General features: G+C 35.1%; 2 protein-coding genes across 5 annotated transcripts; both read right to left on the bottom strand.

Moving 5' to 3' along the window:
* Positions 1-2,228: 2,228 nt before the first annotated feature.
* LOC111295950 (FACT complex subunit SPT16-like) lies at positions 2,229-6,551 on the bottom strand. 4 transcript variants are annotated; one of them, XM_022889824.2, is made up of 2 exons: positions 6,217-6,551; positions 2,229-5,767 (listed from the first exon to the last, which is right to left on the bottom strand). In XM_022889824.2, the coding sequence occupies exon 2, from the start codon at positions 5,736-5,738 to the stop codon at positions 2,541-2,543; it is 3,198 nt and encodes a 1,065-aa protein (XP_022745559.1). In that variant the 5' UTR covers positions 5,739-5,767; positions 6,217-6,551; the 3' UTR covers positions 2,229-2,540. The 4 variants fall into 4 exon arrangements, with proteins under 4 accessions (XP_022745559.1, XP_022745558.1, XP_022745561.1 ...); XM_022889823.2 differs by having other exon boundaries at positions 2,229-5,750; XM_022889826.2 differs by having other exon boundaries at positions 2,229-5,750; positions 6,296-6,551.
* A 2,171-nt stretch (positions 6,552-8,722) lies between these two features.
* Positions 8,723-14,388, bottom strand: LOC111297176 (putative receptor-like protein kinase At5g18500). The gene is made up of 9 exons (XM_089768843.1): positions 13,710-14,388; positions 12,679-13,380; positions 12,493-12,597; positions 12,155-12,277; positions 11,916-12,086; positions 11,650-11,779; positions 10,714-10,926; positions 9,524-10,063; positions 8,723-9,088 (listed from the first exon to the last, which is right to left on the bottom strand). Exons 2-8 carry the CDS (start codon positions 13,341-13,343, stop codon positions 9,941-9,943), a joined length of 1,530 nt encoding a protein of 509 aa, XP_089624969.1. The 5' UTR covers positions 13,344-13,380; positions 13,710-14,388; the 3' UTR covers positions 8,723-9,088; positions 9,524-9,940.
* Between the last annotated feature and the right edge of the window lie 3,146 nt (positions 14,389-17,534).

Raw genomic sequence — 17,534 nt, 5'->3', positions numbered from 1 at the left:
AATTCAAATGTTTCTTCTCTTTCTTTCTCCGTCTTTTCACCATTGCCATCATCGTCTCTGCATCCTTCTCTTTCTCTATATCTATTACTGCTATTTTTAGTCTATTCCATACTAATTATTCTTATCTTCAAAATGGTCTTTCCTATCTCATCCATTTCCTCCGTTGCCCAAACCCAAAAATCACCCATCTTGATCATCTAAAACTAAAACTGTTCAGTTAACCCCTCTTCTTTGGGTGTCCTCTTCATTCACTCAGATGATATCGTGAGAAAATTTTCACCTCAAAGCAATATATAGGTAACTGTTTCATCTTTCAAAATCATGTTTTTCCATTTAAGTTTCCCAATTTTTCTCCAATCTTGTCTCTTCTATTTCTATTGTTCTTGGCAAATGACATTTATCAGTATTTATGTTTAGTGCACTATGTCAATGGTTTCAAAGATCAGGCTTTTGACTTTGGACATCATAATTTTTTGTTACTTCCATCTTTAGTCTGATTATGCATACCATGCTCTGATTTAAGTGTATGTAGCAAATAGCTAATTAAGAAAATTCTATTAAGGTTGAACCTTTTGCCAAATGGAGAAGGAACGGGAACTAATAATTATTTGTTGTTTATCACAGTTTATGCTGATTGTCATACTCAACAAGCTTTACTCTCCTGGATTTAATGTCAGTTTTGGAGTAATTCTCAATGGCCGAAAACTGGAATAGAAATGTCAAGCCACCACTAGCTGCCAACCCATATACCATCAATCTGGATAACTTCAGCAAGCGGTTGAAAATTTTATATTCACATTGGAATAAACACGAAACTGATCTAATGGGCACTTCTAGTGCTCTTGCCATTGCAATTCCTCCTGTTTAAGAGGATCGGAGGTACCCGAAATCCTCAGCACTAAATATTTGGTTGGTTGGCTATGAATTTCTAGAAACAAATATGGTTTTCTTGAAGAAACAAATCCATTTCTTATGTAGCCAGAAGAAGGCCTCTTTGCTTGATGTTGTAAAGAAGTCTGCCATAGAAGCTGTTGATGTTGAAGTTGCTATTCATGTGAAGGCAAAAGGTGATGATGGAACCCGTCTAATGGATAGCATTTTTCTAGCTATCTATTCTCAGACAAAGTCGGGTGATCGTGATGTACCTTTTGTTGGTCACATATCAAGGAAGACACCTGAGGGAAAGTTTTTGGAGACACGGGATGAAAAGTTGAAGAATGCAAAATTTGAAATCAGTGATGTAACAAATGGGTTCTCAGACTTGTTTGCTGTCAAAGATGAAACTGCGCTTACAAATGTGAAAAGGCTGCGTTCTTGACTTCATCTGTTATGAGGCAATTTGTGGTGCCCAAACTCGAGAAGTTTATTGATGAGGGAGGAAGGTTTCCCACTCTGCACCAATGGATGATATAAAGAAGACTATATTGGAACCAGCACGAATTAAGGTGAAATTGAAGGCAGAGAACATTGACATTTGTTTCCCTCCTATTTTTCAAAGTGGAGGAGAATTTGATGTAAAACCAAGTGCTTCAAGCAATGATAAGAACCTTTACTGTGACTCTATTGGTGTAATTAAGTTGTGCACTTGGGTCTTTATACAACAGCTACTGTTCAAATGTTGCTCGAACTTTTCTGAATGATGCTAATGCCACTCAAAGCAAGGCTTATGAGGTCCTCCTTAAAGCCCAAGAAGCATCCATCAGTGCTTTGAAATCTGGGAACAGGGTGAGCTCTGTTTATCAAGCAGCAGTCACAGTGGTAGAGAAGGATGGTCCTGAATCAGGTTTTAATAAATGTGCTGTGCAAGACGTGCCACCGGGCATAAAACAACAATTCAAGTATAAAAAGAACAAAAAAAATGCAGCTGACTTCAAAAGCGAAGTTAGTAACATCAGCAAGCAGTGCAGCACCATGCATCAAATTTATGGTTCCAACCCAGAACAAAGGAAAGCAGCTGGCATAATGACTCTTTTAAGAACAAGAAGCACAAGAACTAAGAATAGTGACGTATTAAGGAATGTATGTAGTTGTGATGCCACTGGCATGATTAACGATGCTTATTTTGGCTTCATGAGAGCTTCACAATATCCTGGAAGATGAAGCTTGAAATTTAAGCAGTCTAAAGCAGCACTCGGCCATATTTAGAAACATCACAATATGGTAATCGTATAGGAGAAAGCATTCCAAGAGGTGAATCTCTTCTTAGAACAAGTGATGTGGCACACTGATTTAGTAAATCAAGACCCCTAAATTTGAAAAATTAATGGGGCAAAATTCAATAGAGCAACATAAATAGACGAAATACTAATAGAGCAAATCCGATACCACCAATTTACAACCAAAACCTTTCCTCCATACAAATCCATCTTGGTGCCTAACTGCTTAGGACGAAGGAACAAGATCCTAATATGAAAACTATGAACCAACAGTTCAGAGCTATGTTAGGAAACTACATTCTTCTAAAGCACCAGCTGCAACTAAAATCACGTCTAAACAATAAAAATAAACTGACACTGTAATTAAAAGAAATACTATCACATCTATCGTAGCTTGGAACGTTTGGGAATAGCACTACTAGGAGGAGCTCGAGATTTCCCAAAAGTCTTCATTTTCCTTCTCCTCCTATCCTCCTCACTGTCCGATTCATTCCCTTTTTCCCTGTCTGCATTACTTGCTTCCCTCTCCAACTCCTCCCATGTCTTTCCCTTCTCTTCATCTGATTCTTCCTCAGAATCTTCCTCCTCTTCATCCTCAGATTCAACCAGTGACTCACTATCAGACTCATCATCCTCTGACTCAGATTCAGACTCCATATCAGATGGCTCATAACCCTGATCCGATTCCTCTGAGTTCTCAGAATCAGAATCACTGGCTTCTAGGTTCAAAAATTCCCAACCCCCATTTTCTATGAAGCTCTGTGGATCATCAGTAATTGTCTTCAGAATCTGCCGCCAGTTCAGATTTAGCCTGCTCTCATAATACTTGAGGTCTGTAGTATCAAGCCATTCCTTGATACCATCAAGTGAGGTTGAAGGGATGGAATCAATCCTGAGTACATCTCTCTTGAAGTCCTTAAACACAATGGTCATGTCAAAATTTTTCTGACCAAGACCAACTCTCTCCAGGTTCACAATCTCAATCTCACTTAAGGTAACCACAAGGAAAGGAGTCTCCACCAGCTCAACCAGACAGCTTGAAGTTGGCACAATAAAAGCTGAGGCTTTGTAGGGGACCCCATGGAAGCCAAGTTCTCTAAGAGGCTGATCAAACTCAAGATCAAGACCATTAAACTGAGGCTGCCCCCAGAGATCATTCACCCGATTCACAAAACTCTGAAAATCCATGTTGATCTTATTCTTCCTATCCCTCTCCCTTTGCTCTTCTTCAATCTCATCTGGATCATAAGCAGACCTCTTTCCCCCTCCCAATGTCTGGACTACATCCATAACCTCAACATAGAATTGCACATCCTTAGTTTTTTTATTTCCCACCATTATGTGGTTGTGCAGATGAAAGTGAAGGAGAGTGATCATCTCTTTCTCGGCGGGCTGGAAGAATGCATGCTTTATGTTTCCATACATAATGTCAACACGCTCATCAGCTCTGGTAGTAGAATACCGAAAACCATTAACATGGGCTTCAAGTGTTCCTGGAATCTTTCTCCCACGGCCACCAAAAACAGGACGAATCCAAAGGTCAGATAACCTTATAGGCTTGAACTTGTTCCCTGCAAGTTGGAGTTTCTCCTGAGTAACCAAGGTTGCCCTCTCAGCTTTCTCAGATTCCCTGGCCACAACATGCCGACGAAGTGTTTTAATCTGCTGTACCACTTCACTTATGTGCCTTGGATCCTTGGAGCGAAATGAGACTTCTTTTAGATATATTGCTCCTTGATTCTTTAAAGAGTTTGAATCATGGGGACTAAACGGAGTCCCTGGAACGTGGAATATTATCCGGATAAAGCAATTTCGATTGGTATCCTGCTGGCTGGAAACTGTCCTTATAGTAGCCACATGAAAAGGGACCATACTACCATATATTGGTAAGAGCACAGCCTCATTCTTTTGGTCAATTTGGATCATAAAATTTTTTGGAAGGGGCAGGTCATTGACATTCTTATAGGCAATCAAATCAGCTGAAGTCTTTGCAACTGCTCGATTGTCTCCAGTGCCCATTCCACCTGCAAGCCGCCTAGCTGTTTCTTCATTCTTCTGACGAGCAAGTTCTGCTTGGTGCTGCCTCCTTAACTCCTCCTTGGAGATCTCATGATTATCTGATCTGAGCATTGTCTTAGAAATGAAGGGGTCAGAGCCATTAGTTTCAGCCCTCACTGACGTTTCTTCTTCTTCCTCATCCTCATTGAATGAGTAAGCTACATCCTTAACAGCCTTGGAACTTTTTCCAGTCACCACTTCTGTATTCTGTTCACCAACAATAACTGTATCAGCAAGTAACAGAGAAAAATTCCTGTTCTTTGGAATATTACTCTCGCACTGCAAGTTCTGAAAACCTAGTGACACGTTGAAAACCATTCCTGCTTTGACCACACATTCATTCTTCGCATTGAGATTAAGCCCTGACTCACGAAACTCAAGACCAATTCCTGTCCCAGCTGATTTTGTTAGATTTGTGATCAAATCAGGAGCATCCTTCTCAACAACTGAAAGTGCTGCTTGATAGGCAGCACTAATTCTACTCCCAGGTTTCAACATACCAATTGCAGCTTCATGGGCCTTAAGAAGAACCTCATATGCCTTGCTCTGAAGTGGAGTGGCATCAATCAAGAAAGTCCTGGCAATATTTGAGCAATAACTATTATAGCGAGCTCCAACTGCACATAAGATAACACTGGCAGAATCATAGTACAGGTTCTCTTCATTACTTGCAGCACTAGGTCTGAGATCAAACTCACCCCCACTTTGAAATATGGGAGGGTAACAAATATCAACATTCTCTGGCTTGAGCTTTACTTTCGCCAGCTGTGGATTCAATATGGATTTCTCTGTCTCATCCATCAAGGTAGCGTGACTGATTTTCTTTTCCTCATCAATTACATTCTCAAGCCTTGGAACCACAATATTGTTCATCACATTGTAACTTAAATAAGCAGCTTTCTTCACATTCATAAGCTCTTCTTTGTCTTTCACAGCAAACAGGTCAGATAACACGTTGGTTACATCAGTAAGCCGAAAGCTAGCACTTTTTAGTTTTTCAGCCCATATCTCTAAAAGCTTTCCTTCAGGAGCCTCTCGGGCTATGTAACCAAAAACAGGAGCATCATTTCCAAATCCCTTGTATTGTGCTCCAATGGACCGAAATATAGCTTCCATCAATGCAGTTCCATCATCACTCTTTGCCCTCACATGCATCACAACATCAACTCCCACAGCCTCCTTGGCAGATTTTTTCACAACTTCAAGCAGAGATGCCTTCTTCTGGCTACACAAGAAATGAACATGCTTCATTGTGAAAACCATAATTGTCTCTGGAAACTCATAACCTAGCAACCAAATGTTTAGAGCTGAAGATTTCAGGTAACGCAAATCATCTGAAGGTGGTGGCGTTGCTACTGCAAGGACACCAGAAGAACCCCAAAGCTCAGCTTTCTGTTCATTCCAATGCGAATACAAAGCCTTCAAACGTTTTCTGAAGTTATCCAGATTAATAGAGTAAATACTTCCTGATCCAGTAGCTGTTCCATTTGGAGGCTGGCCATTTGCATTCCGATGATCAGCCATTTAGAAGCTATTCTGCATAGAAAGTAGGGCTAATAATAACCGTTAGTTAGAGATGATTAAAGAATAAATGTAACCGCAAAAAGAAGGGAAATATCTATCCAACAGTTCAACACCAATTACAAAAAACTTGAATTTAGGGCTCGGTTAGCTTTTAAGGAACCTTAAAACACTTCAGAGACTACAAGAATCAAAGAACAAAAATGCAACACACCAACATTTCTCACTCTTCATGAATAAACATTCAACAAACTTAAATTGAAAACCAGAAATTTTAAGTTCGATTAAGCTTAAGTATCAAAAATTAATACTAGAAAACATATAAAACCTAGGCTTACATCTCCAAAATACCAATGGAAACCGTCCAACACTTCAACTTATCATCAAATAAAACTCGAATTCAAAGGAAAATTAGGGCTTCAATTTGTGTCAAATAGTTAATAGGTACCAAAAATTAAATGAATAGAAAGAGAAAACTCACATTTTCAACTCTGCTGACAATCTCCTTCAATTTTCAGACGGAGAACAAACAAGCCTTGAAGTAGAATTAGGCTTCTTACCTCTGCGACGGCCTCACACTAACTCGGAGAATGCGAAACTAAGGTTAGGGTTTCGAAGAGCAGCAGAACTAAACTAAACAGAGCCCAAATTTTGTCGGTAAATAACAAAAAGATTCAGTGAAAGCCAAGAGAAACAAAGATTAAGCGGGGAATAAAAGAAAGGAAATAAGGGGAATTTTTTCGACTTTGTAAATGGAAGATTGAGAAAAGTTAAAATCTGAAAACTGAAATGAGAGGAAATCCAAAGGGGGAAAACGAGAAAGGATTAGGAGGATTATGGAGACGGCTTATATAGGTCGACCGACTACAGGATGTGGCCTCAGGGTTTGAATATTTACGACAGATGCCACCGTCTTCACGTAGCGAAGTTACAGAATTATCCTTGCTGACGTGGGTCCGAAATGCCCCGATTAGTACGTCATCACGGCTAGTTCTCTTTCTTTCTAATCTATTAATTAATTAATTAACTAATAGGGATAGGGGTATTTTTGAGGAATGGGGTTGTTGGGGCGAGCTGGAATTTTAATATTTTATGAACTATAGTCTAGGCGGGAGTGGAGTCCCAACGGTGTACTGTGGTCTAGATCTAGCTAGAGACGTCGTCGTTTGGTCTTGCAGTTGCTGATGATGCGAGGAAATGGGCGGGAAATAGGTTCTGAGCCCTCAAGAGTGGCGGGAAGGTTCAGATTGGTTTCATCACTAATATGGAAAGGTTGGTACAGTAGTAGTACCAAGCAAAGCAAAGGTAGTATTTTATTTCGTAATATATATATATATGAGGTAAAGTTTATTTTATCCTAGTATTTCCTTGTCGATCGAAACCAATCAAAACATAAAAGCGAAGCGATAAAGCCTAAATATTTGTTCTTGCTTGAGATTGAAGTCTCCCTCCTAGCTAGGCTACCAACTTGATTGACTACTACAACAAGCATAAGGGAGGGAATTAATTAATGATTGAAAATCCTCCTGTGTCTTCTGTATATACATCCTCCAGGAAAATACTACGTACTACAAGCACAACTATCATTTTGGTAATTGTCCAAGTAGTAATAAAAATGCGTTGGTGAAATCCCATCAAGTGATGAAAAGTGAATTCATTTAATTTAAATTTAATGGGAAATAATAAAGGCAATCTCAATAGCTATATATCTCATGCTAGCTTGTTATATATAGCTCATGTTTCAGTGTGGATTTGTCTCCACATGGTTGAAGAACATTTGTTGATAACGATCTTTGCTTTACATTGCAGACGTACGAGTGTATCTCTGTAATTCACTGTCTTGAATCCAAAAGGGCTCACCTGGAAAATCGTTGCTGGAGGTGCTGCTACATGCTGATCATACTGTAAGTGATCTAGCTAATTAATGGATGCTACGTTTTACTTTCCATTGACCTTATCTTTAGCTCAAGTTTGTCCATAAAATGGTTTTAATAGTTATAATACGCAGGTTTAACATCATTTGCAATAGGAGAAAACGAAGGTTTTAAAAGAAGAAAATCATCCAATTGGCCGTTTCTAGCTACAGATTAACCCACGAGGGTACAATAAGAACATGAAACTGGTGAAAATGATGATTAATCTACAGCTATTTTTCTGTTACCTGTTAGTGGGCGTACGGTCCTGAATATCGCAATGCAAATTATTAAGTCCAATTAACAGTGTTAGAGTTGTGCAGTTAATGCTAATTGAAGCTTTTTTATATATTGAATGTATTTGCTTGTTCAAAACAATGGAAATTTTACTATAAAAGTCCTTTTGCTTCTCGAATGCCGAGCTAAAAGAGTCCCAACATTTGAAGGAAGTTTGATTTTGTTAGATGATTACAATAATGCTCTCTTGGCTAACTCTGCTATATAGTGTCCACATGCTCAGAAGATTATCAGATGATTAGATCGTTATAATCTAAAAATGATTGGGATTTAAAAGGAACGGGGAAAGTTCCTTTATTAAAGTGAAATTTATCTTGGATAAGGGTAATAAATAATAAAGGTCAAGATAAGACATTGCAAGCCTTATCACATCATATCATATTTCTATGGGCAACAGTTTCATTCATCCTCGTGAGAAACCGAAATTCACCTTCGATCAAAATTTAAACGTGTAACAAAAAATGCAAAAATTAGGGGATAGGAAATCAGAAAGATTGCTGTAATAGGTATGCGGTCATGGTTGTAGCGAGGAAGCAACTGCCTTGGCTTCACCCAGTACCATAATTTCATCATTTACATCTCCATATGGTGAAGTGAGCAAACAATTCAATGTCCAAGATATAGTCATCAGATAATACAACCAGATCCACCACTTTGGAATTTTCGGCAGAGGAAGAACAAAATATATAACCAGCCAGCCAGCCAAACGAATACCATCTCGAAGTAGTTACTATGTTTCAACATATTCATTCTTTCATGCTGTATTCATCTATGATATGGACAATAATAATAATAATAATAATAAGATCTGGACATGAATTTCTTTTTACAGGCCTTTCTCTGAGTCTGAGGGGATATTCATATAATACTAATAGCTTACCGGTTGAGGAATTGGGAAGCCAGAGAAAAGATTAAGCAGTTGGTAGAACTTAGAAGGCAGAGAATAAAGCTGCTGCTATTGTGACATCTGGTGTCAATGACTCAACAACATTCCAAAAACTTGGAAGTAGAGCTGTGTGCAGAACAAGGCATAGAAGTACCACAAAAACTTATATGCTGATCCATAGTAGCCAATCATGGGCTACGTGATAATCTCAAACGCTAGAGCTTGGATAAATAGAGATGGGGAAACTCAATTGTCACCTGCAAAATAATTAAGTCCCCTCATTTACTCTTTAAGGTCTATCAAGAATTCAGAAGACAACTACTCAACTCAACCAATAAAGAATAAAAAAAAAAAGAGTTGATAAAACTTATGACATGAAAGAAAACGTACATGTGCAAGTGCATAAACACTTACGGCAACACATCCTGCCAGGATGCAAATATATAGAGGGAAAATAGTTAAATTTAATTGTTAATCTGTACAATCTTCTTCAACAAACTCAATGAATAACTGCTTCAATTAAATCACATTGATAAGGAGTTAAACTTTTTGAGTTTGTTTAGAATAAATAATAATAAAAAAACCAACAATCAAGCTAAAAAATTTTCCGGAACTGGACCTGACTAACAAGTTCTACCCTTCAGGTTATGTTCTGGGGTTATGGAATATCAAAAGCAATTGACTATTCTTACCCTTTAAGATTAGACTCTTGCATTGGCTTTCATTCCTTAATTAATGATACATGACATGATCATAATCATGAGCATGAGTCCTGCAGCTGCATTCAAGTTAATGCTCTTCAATTTTCCCGATTATAACATAGCCAGTGTCTCATCGAAAATGTCTTCAATCCTGTACACACCCCTAGTAATCTTGGGTTCGTCAAACGCCAATTTCATACACAAACAAATCATCTCTTCCATCTACAAATTACATTCAACTTTAAAACTAATGGAGAAAGAACCAAAAATAATAATACAACGTAAAATAATAGGGGATTACCTTCCCCACCGTTCCCTACTTATCAACAGTTACGGAGACAAACCCAACAACTTCAAAAATATTTTAAGAATCCCACCCTTCATTCCCCATCCTGTTTGCAGTTTATGTTAAGATTGCATCCGCTTGCTCTCTGATCTGGAAGCTGGATAATCACTCTGATCTGTGTCAGAATTATACCTTTGTGAATCTATTTCCAAGTTACTTCCATGAGTCCTGCGAAGCCTTCGATCCTGAATTTCAAAATTTACCAAGTCATCTCTTTAAAGTTCACCAATACAGAACAGCCAATAAATCTATCAATTTATCAAATTTAAACTAGCCACTAAGAAGAAACCATCACATGCATCATGAATATCAGATTGTTTATAAGCATGATTAATTGTATCTGGGAGTGTGATATGAACGTAACTATTGGTAGGAAAGAAAACTTTCTGGTTAAAATATAGAAAGAAGGGAAAAAAAACATAAAGATACTATTCCTAGGGAGAAGTTGTTTACTAGATGCATCTTTTGATCACACAATTTAAGCAGAATAACTTGGTGAGTATTTCATTATAAAGGCAATAGATGAGAGGTACGAAATGAAGGGAGGAAAGAAATAGATGTGCTTATCATGATAGATATAAAGTCACACTAAGATAGTACCAGAATCAGTCAGTAGATAATACTCTTGGCAATTGAAGTGAGAAATGCTCGGCTATATCTTATGAAGCCAGAAAAATGCCACAAACAGTGAGCAATGGGATTCAAATTGACTCTACCATATTTTGAAGTTTAAACAAGTGTCTTTTTATTTTCACTTCTTTCTTTTTCATTAAGAATTATCCAAACTGAATCTACCATATATAGCATCATGCAAAAAAATGAATTTGACACTAACCTCTCTTGGTATGGGATACTCCTCAGACTCAAGCATTCGCACAACTTGGCCCATCTTGGGTCTTTTTTCAGAATCCGGATCAACACATCTCAAAGCAGTAAGAAGGGTGCGTTTTAGAGCTCTTGTTGATGGTCTAACCTCTATATTTGGGTCTACCACTTCCTCTGACCTCCTGCTTCCAACCATCATTTTCAGCCAATCTACCAAATTTACCTGTAAACATAAAAATTTCATGTTTAACAAAACTTTAAAAACTAAGGAATGCAATGGTAATATTTGTGTTTCTGAAAACAATTTCAATCCACCTAAATCAATTTGAATTAGACCTTTGACTAACTATGACCACAAAGTTGAAATTAGGAGCTTTACTACAGTATGGGTGCAGAATGCTGTTGACTTTTACATATTCAACTTAAGGGATGCCTTGGTGCTCTAAATAATTTTGAAGTCTGAAAAATTAGTTCAGAATTAAGATTAAAATTCAGGACAGTGTAGAAATGCCTCCCAAAACACAAGGGGGATAGAAGCATTCAACTGCAAATAGCCGGTAGTGCAGCCTTAGCCATTTAATTTTCAGGTACTTTTCTTAGCTCCAGAAATATAAAAATTTTACTTAGTTATGTACTTTGATCGATCACATCAAAGAGACAGAAAAACAATCACAATCAGTTCTCTAGTTAATCAATACAGATGAGACACAAGATGTCATTCCTTTTAACAGGAAGAGAGCATTCCTTAAGTTAATGCTAGTAATAGGCAGTAGTGGGCATGTAACAAGCTGCACTCCTATTATATGGTAAGGACACCTAAATCATCAAATGTCAACTGACATATTTCTACGATTTAGCAAAAAAAGCATTGAATTTAACTAGCTTTTGATAGCTATAATATAGTTTGCAGCACCATAGTAAAGAATGCATCAAGATTACAGTGTACCTCATGGGCAGGACGACCATAGTCCACAGGATCTCTACCAGTGATTGCTTCCAATAGTACAACACCAAAGCTATAGACATCACTCTTTTCATTCAGAAGGCCAGTATTTGCATATTCAGGGGCCACATATCTGTGTGATTTCAGGAAAACGGAAAAGTTGTTAAGAGATGACTATTCCTCAACAAACACATAAAGAAACAGAGAGAGAGAGAGAGAGAGTAGTAATAAATATATGAACATCAACACGCATTAGAGAAAATACATACCCAAATGTTCCCATAACTCGGGTTGTGACATGACTTTTCCCGGCACCCAGCAACTTGGCCAGACCAAAATCAGAAACTTTGGTATTGAAGTCCTCATCAATCAATATATTGCTGGACTTAATGTCCCGGTGCACCACCTTTGGTTCAATAGCCTCGTGCAAGTAGGCAAGACTGCAAGAAGAACCATCATGTCATATGAGAACTGAACTAATGACAATGTATACAAATATATCACTTACGCCTTAGCTGTGCCAAGGAGAATTTTAATGCGAGCCTCCCAAGTAAGATATCCATGCTGACGCATAGCTCCATGAAGCCATTGTTCCATGTTCCCATTGTTGACATACTCATAAACCAACATCCTGAAATTTTAAATCATATGCCCTTTGTTAATAACAGCCATAAGCCAGAAACTTAATCAATATCTGGATAGCAGCAGGACTGACACTCCTACTGAAATATTTAAGCCCCAAACTATTTTTCCATGAGCCTCTTAATTTTATTACTGCCAAGGCCATTATCTACGTAATTATTCAAAATTTAAACCAGGCAAAAACATAGTAAAAGAAGACTTCACCTGTGTGTTCCTTCAATACAGTAACCCAAAAGACGAACCAAATTCTTGTGGCGCACATGCCCAATGGCTTCTACTTCCACTCTAAATTCTTTCTCTGCTTGGCCCCTACAGAGAAATATTAAGAAGCTCAGCTAAAGAAGGACAAGAAAATAACACCATTTTTTAAGTTTACACATATATACTCACAAGTTGTTGAGGATCTTTTTCACTGCCACTGGCGTCCCATTGATCAATTGGCCCCGAAAAACAACGCCATATCCACCCTCTCCCAGAACATTTTCCTTTGAAAACCTGTTTGTGGCTAGTTCAAGATCCCTCAATGTAAACCAGTGACCCCAACCCAAGTGAGAGAATTCAGGCAGGCCAACTAGAGGAGAAGGAGCAGTAATGGGATATGAAGAAGAGGGTTTGTATACAGTTACTGTGCCAGAGCTCCCTTCTTCTCCTGATTGAGACCCTGCACCATCTTTTTCTAAATGGTGAAATGAACCTGACTGACTACTATTGTCTCCATTCTTGGATTTTCCCATCCCCAGATGAACCAGAACCTTATCTGACTCTTTGTCACTGGATTTGTCTTGAATGGTGAGAAGAATACCATCACGAGGAACAAAATCATTGGTTGATATTTGCTCCACACTGACTTCCTTAATTTCCTTAGAAATAGATGGGATTTGGGTAACGGGAAGCTTATTTCTAGCTCTTGATTTCTTCCGGGAAGTTAAAAAAAATGACAGCAGAGAAAGTATGATTATGATAAATAATGCAACAACAATCCCAATAACCTCCCAGACCTTAAGACCAAAAATGGCAGTCTTCTTGGATAATTCTGCATTGAGATCAGTTGCCATGTCTGTTTTTCCTTATTTTCTTTCAGATATTCTGAACCTACATGATTAACACAAGACATAAAGAAAGAAATTTGCCTGATACATAAATCATAAACTAGAAAATAAGGTTCCTATTGCTCCACATCCATATGACCGTATTAAAATTTGCATTCCATATCTTATATTTTAGGGCATTTCCAGACAAGCAACCAAGGAGCAGAAGCATCAAGCTACGGAAAAAAAACCCTTTGTTTTACCAAATAAACAGATCGGAGAACATTGTTGAACAATTAAGGCCCCAAATACAAAGAAACGATTTTCTGTGTAACATAAAAGCAAAATTTTGACACATAAAAAAGAACAAATAAACAAATGCGGCATCTTTACCTTCCAGCAGTAAAGTTCAGATCTCGAACTAACAAACATAAAAGCAGCCAATTAAGGAAGCCCAAATGTGGCCACTTCCCAGAAACAACAACAGCCCATTGAAGAAACCCAAATGCACCCACTTTTCAAAAAAAAAAAAAGGCAGTTAAATAGCTAAAAGAAGATGATTTGTTTTCTGGGGAAATGTGGAGGTGAATCTAAGCTGGAGTGGAGCTATCTGGTACCAGAAATGAGGGTCCTTGTAAAGGCAAAGGCAAAACCAGAAAGGCAGAAATGAAAAGGAAAGGCCTGAGGCTGGGAGAAGTTGATGAACATAGAAATGGATTGAGACTTGAGAGGTAAATGGTGGGGAATAATAATAATAAGAGAAGAAGATGAAGATGAAGAAGGGATGGAGTTATCAGTGGTTGGTGAAGAGTTTAGATGCCGTACACAACATTACGTGTTAATAATACATACAGTAAAACACAAGCATGCATTTTGCAAATCTCTGAAGCCATAAAAATCATGACTTTTTGTCAGTAATTTACTATTTTTCTTTACTCTTCCCTTCCATCTTTCTTCACTAAAAAAATTTATGCCGTGAGTAACTGCAATTCAATTAAAATCTCCTGTCTTTCCCTTTGTTTTTAGAGCTCTATCGAATATTTTTAATTCACTCCTATATGACTAGTCAAACATCTCAATTAAGATAGACCAGTAGTATTAGCATAGAAAAGATAATTATGATGGTGGAGAGGATAAATAATGAGCAAATCAATGTGATATATAAAGTTGAGTGCTGGTCAAATGAATAGGAATAGGAACGGTTGTTAGAAGTCTCACCCATCAGTTTACACCTTCAAACATGTGATGTCGATAATAAATAGAAGTTTGTTTTTATCTCTTTTGATTTCCACAACAAAAGCTTGATTAAAACTCTTCAGTTTGGTTTTATTAATTTAAAATTAAATTATTTTAAATTGAATTAATTAAATCATTTTATTTTATTTTTATTAATTGAGTCAAATTTTTTATTTTTAAAAATTAATCTATCAAAATTAATTTGATCAATTCACTTAATTTTTTAATCAATTAAATTATAAAATATATTAAAATTTTATTTTTATATATGAAACAAATTAAATAAAATTCAAATATCAAAATATTAAATTAAAAACTCTAAAATTTGAAATGAACTGAATAATTTTATATATTTTTAATTTTATATATAAAATTTATAATATTTTGATTAAAATTATGATTAATTTAATTCGAATAAAAAATTTTTAAAAATTATTTTTATTAATCTATCAAAATTAATTTAATAATCAATTAATTAATTTAATCAATTTGATTAGTTAATTTAATTAAAATTGAATTATAAACATCTCTAATCAAAATTGATAGTGCTCTCCCTCCAGCTAAACTCATGATCAAGTTAATTAATTTCAAAGTGATATTCACTATATGCACTTTACTTTGTTTAATTAGTAACAGAAACTATATATATATATATATATCTAAATTCAATTCTCAGCGTCAAAGCAAAACGAAGAGAAAAGCAAACATCAGTTTGGGCTTAATACTTAGTTGGATTCATATTGTTAGAATTATTATATAGATTGTCGAACGAAAGGCATTAATCCACCCAAACCCCAGTTTCAAATAGGATTTCAACACTTTTTAAAACGAGGGTTATGTTTATTTTGTGGAAATGATTTTCAAAAGTTTATTAAAATTATTTATATTTTTTGAAAAAATAAAAATTTTCTGTTATACGGTTAAAGAAGTGAAAAATATTTTCGACTGTTTAATTATTTTTAAGAAACTCAGTTTTGTACTTAAATAATATTAATAAAATTATTAAACTATTTTACATTATTTATTATTAATTAACGTGCCACCAGCAACAATCAGTCCATCGCGCAATATCCCCAAAAAAAAAATATATATAAAAGAAGTTAATGCTCAACCTCAACCTGCAGATATCTTCTCAAGTCTTTAATTGTACACTGTTGTACATCTAGCACTAGCTGGCTCCGCCTTTTACAATACGTCTTAATTTTTAGTAGCCATTACCATGAAATGAAATCAATTGCATGCGCTTATCGGTATTTGTTTCTGCTAATTGCCATAGCATGAATGTTTTTTTTTAATTGAAGCAAAAAAAAAATTTTGTATTCAAAGAAACACAACATCTTATTATAAAAAAAAAAAAAAACTTAGATTCGAATCTAAATTTTAATATCTCTTTAAAGTTTTTTTTATCATTAAATCAACAAGCGAAACATAATTGAAGCAAAATTTTTATTAAACAAAAAGAGATATAAAGTTATAACCAAACCACTAAGGCTTCCTTTGGATCTAACCAAAGCATTAGTACGTGGCGAATAACATGCTTTTTACCTTATTTTACACCAGTAAAATCATTTGGATAGCATCGATGCAGTATGTTTACATCAACAGGACTGAGAATTTGAATCCGAAGGTTACAATGGAGACTCTCCCCTTCCACCGCAACTCATTTTTTTCATTTTTAACCTCACTTTCTTTTATTTTACCTTTAAATTATAGTGTAAGGACAAAAATATCTCTAATATTTTAATTTTTGTTTTTTTTATTTTCTCATTTTATTTTTAATTTAAAAATTTTCAAATAATTTTATTAATTTAATATAATAAATAAAATTTCAAAGAATTTTATTTAAAATTTTTATTATATTTAAATTTTAACATAATATTCTTAATAATTATTTTTTTTATTACACTTTACTTTATCATCATCATTACGTTTATATTTAAACATAAATTTCACAATTAATTTTAATCTCACTATAATAATAATTAATCTCACTAATATTATTATTTTCAATTTTATCGTAACTAAATTTATCATCCATCTCCAATGGATCCTAAATCTAAAGTCCAATAAACTCTCGTCTTAAAGGGAATTAGTCAAGCAGTTTGTCTCTCTGGTAATTGCTATAGCATGAAATTAATTAAAGCACATTTTTTATCTCCATTTTTTTCTCTTAACTAGTCTATTTATCTCCATTAATTTTTTACCTCTATCGAATAGATATTGAAAGACAGATATACAAGTATTATTATATAAAGATGTCAATTTTATCCATATTTAATGAGAAATTTGACTTTTTACTCAAATAGAGATAGAGATAGGAATGTTGTGAGTATGTAAATGAGGATGAAAATGGGATGAGAATGAATAAAAATGAATATTATATTGTAAGTACGAGAATAATAATGAATTTAAATATTTATCAAGTACAGAAATAAGAATGAGTAATATAATATTCGTCTTGTATTCAGTCCTTATTATATATTTATATATATATATATTTAGTAAATAAAATTTTTATTAAATAATATAAATTATTATTTTAGATTAATTAAATTTAATATATTTTTATTGAAAAATAATATTTTAATATCTAATTTTAAAAAATTACATACATATATAAGATAACAATAAAAAAGTTTAAAAAATAAAATTTTATTTTTATTTTTTTAAAGCTATAAGTATGAGAATTACCTATACTCATTAAATACTCACGAAAATAGATATGAAAATAAATTTAAAATATCCATTAAATATAAGTACAAAAAGGAATATAATATAAAAATTTATGAATAAAAATGAAAAAATACTTTATTTTACCTATACCTTACCCATTGACATTTTATAGACCACAAAGACATATTCATTTTTGAGTGTTTAACTAGTTCAAGACTTTTCAAAGTGTTAGAAACAATATTGATGGTTCAGATTAACTTGTACTTGTTTGTCCTTAGTTACTTTTGTTATCTCCACCCATGTATCCCT

Source organism: Durio zibethinus, chromosome 12 (assembly GCF_047325235.1).
Source record: "Durio zibethinus cultivar Kanyao isolate XHJ-2024 chromosome 12, ASM4732523v1, whole genome shotgun sequence".
Classification (NCBI taxonomy): domain Eukaryota; kingdom Viridiplantae; phylum Streptophyta; class Magnoliopsida; order Malvales; family Malvaceae; genus Durio; species Durio zibethinus.
The sequence above is the reverse complement of the archived record's forward strand: the minus strand, read 5'-3'. Positions and strand labels throughout refer to the sequence as shown.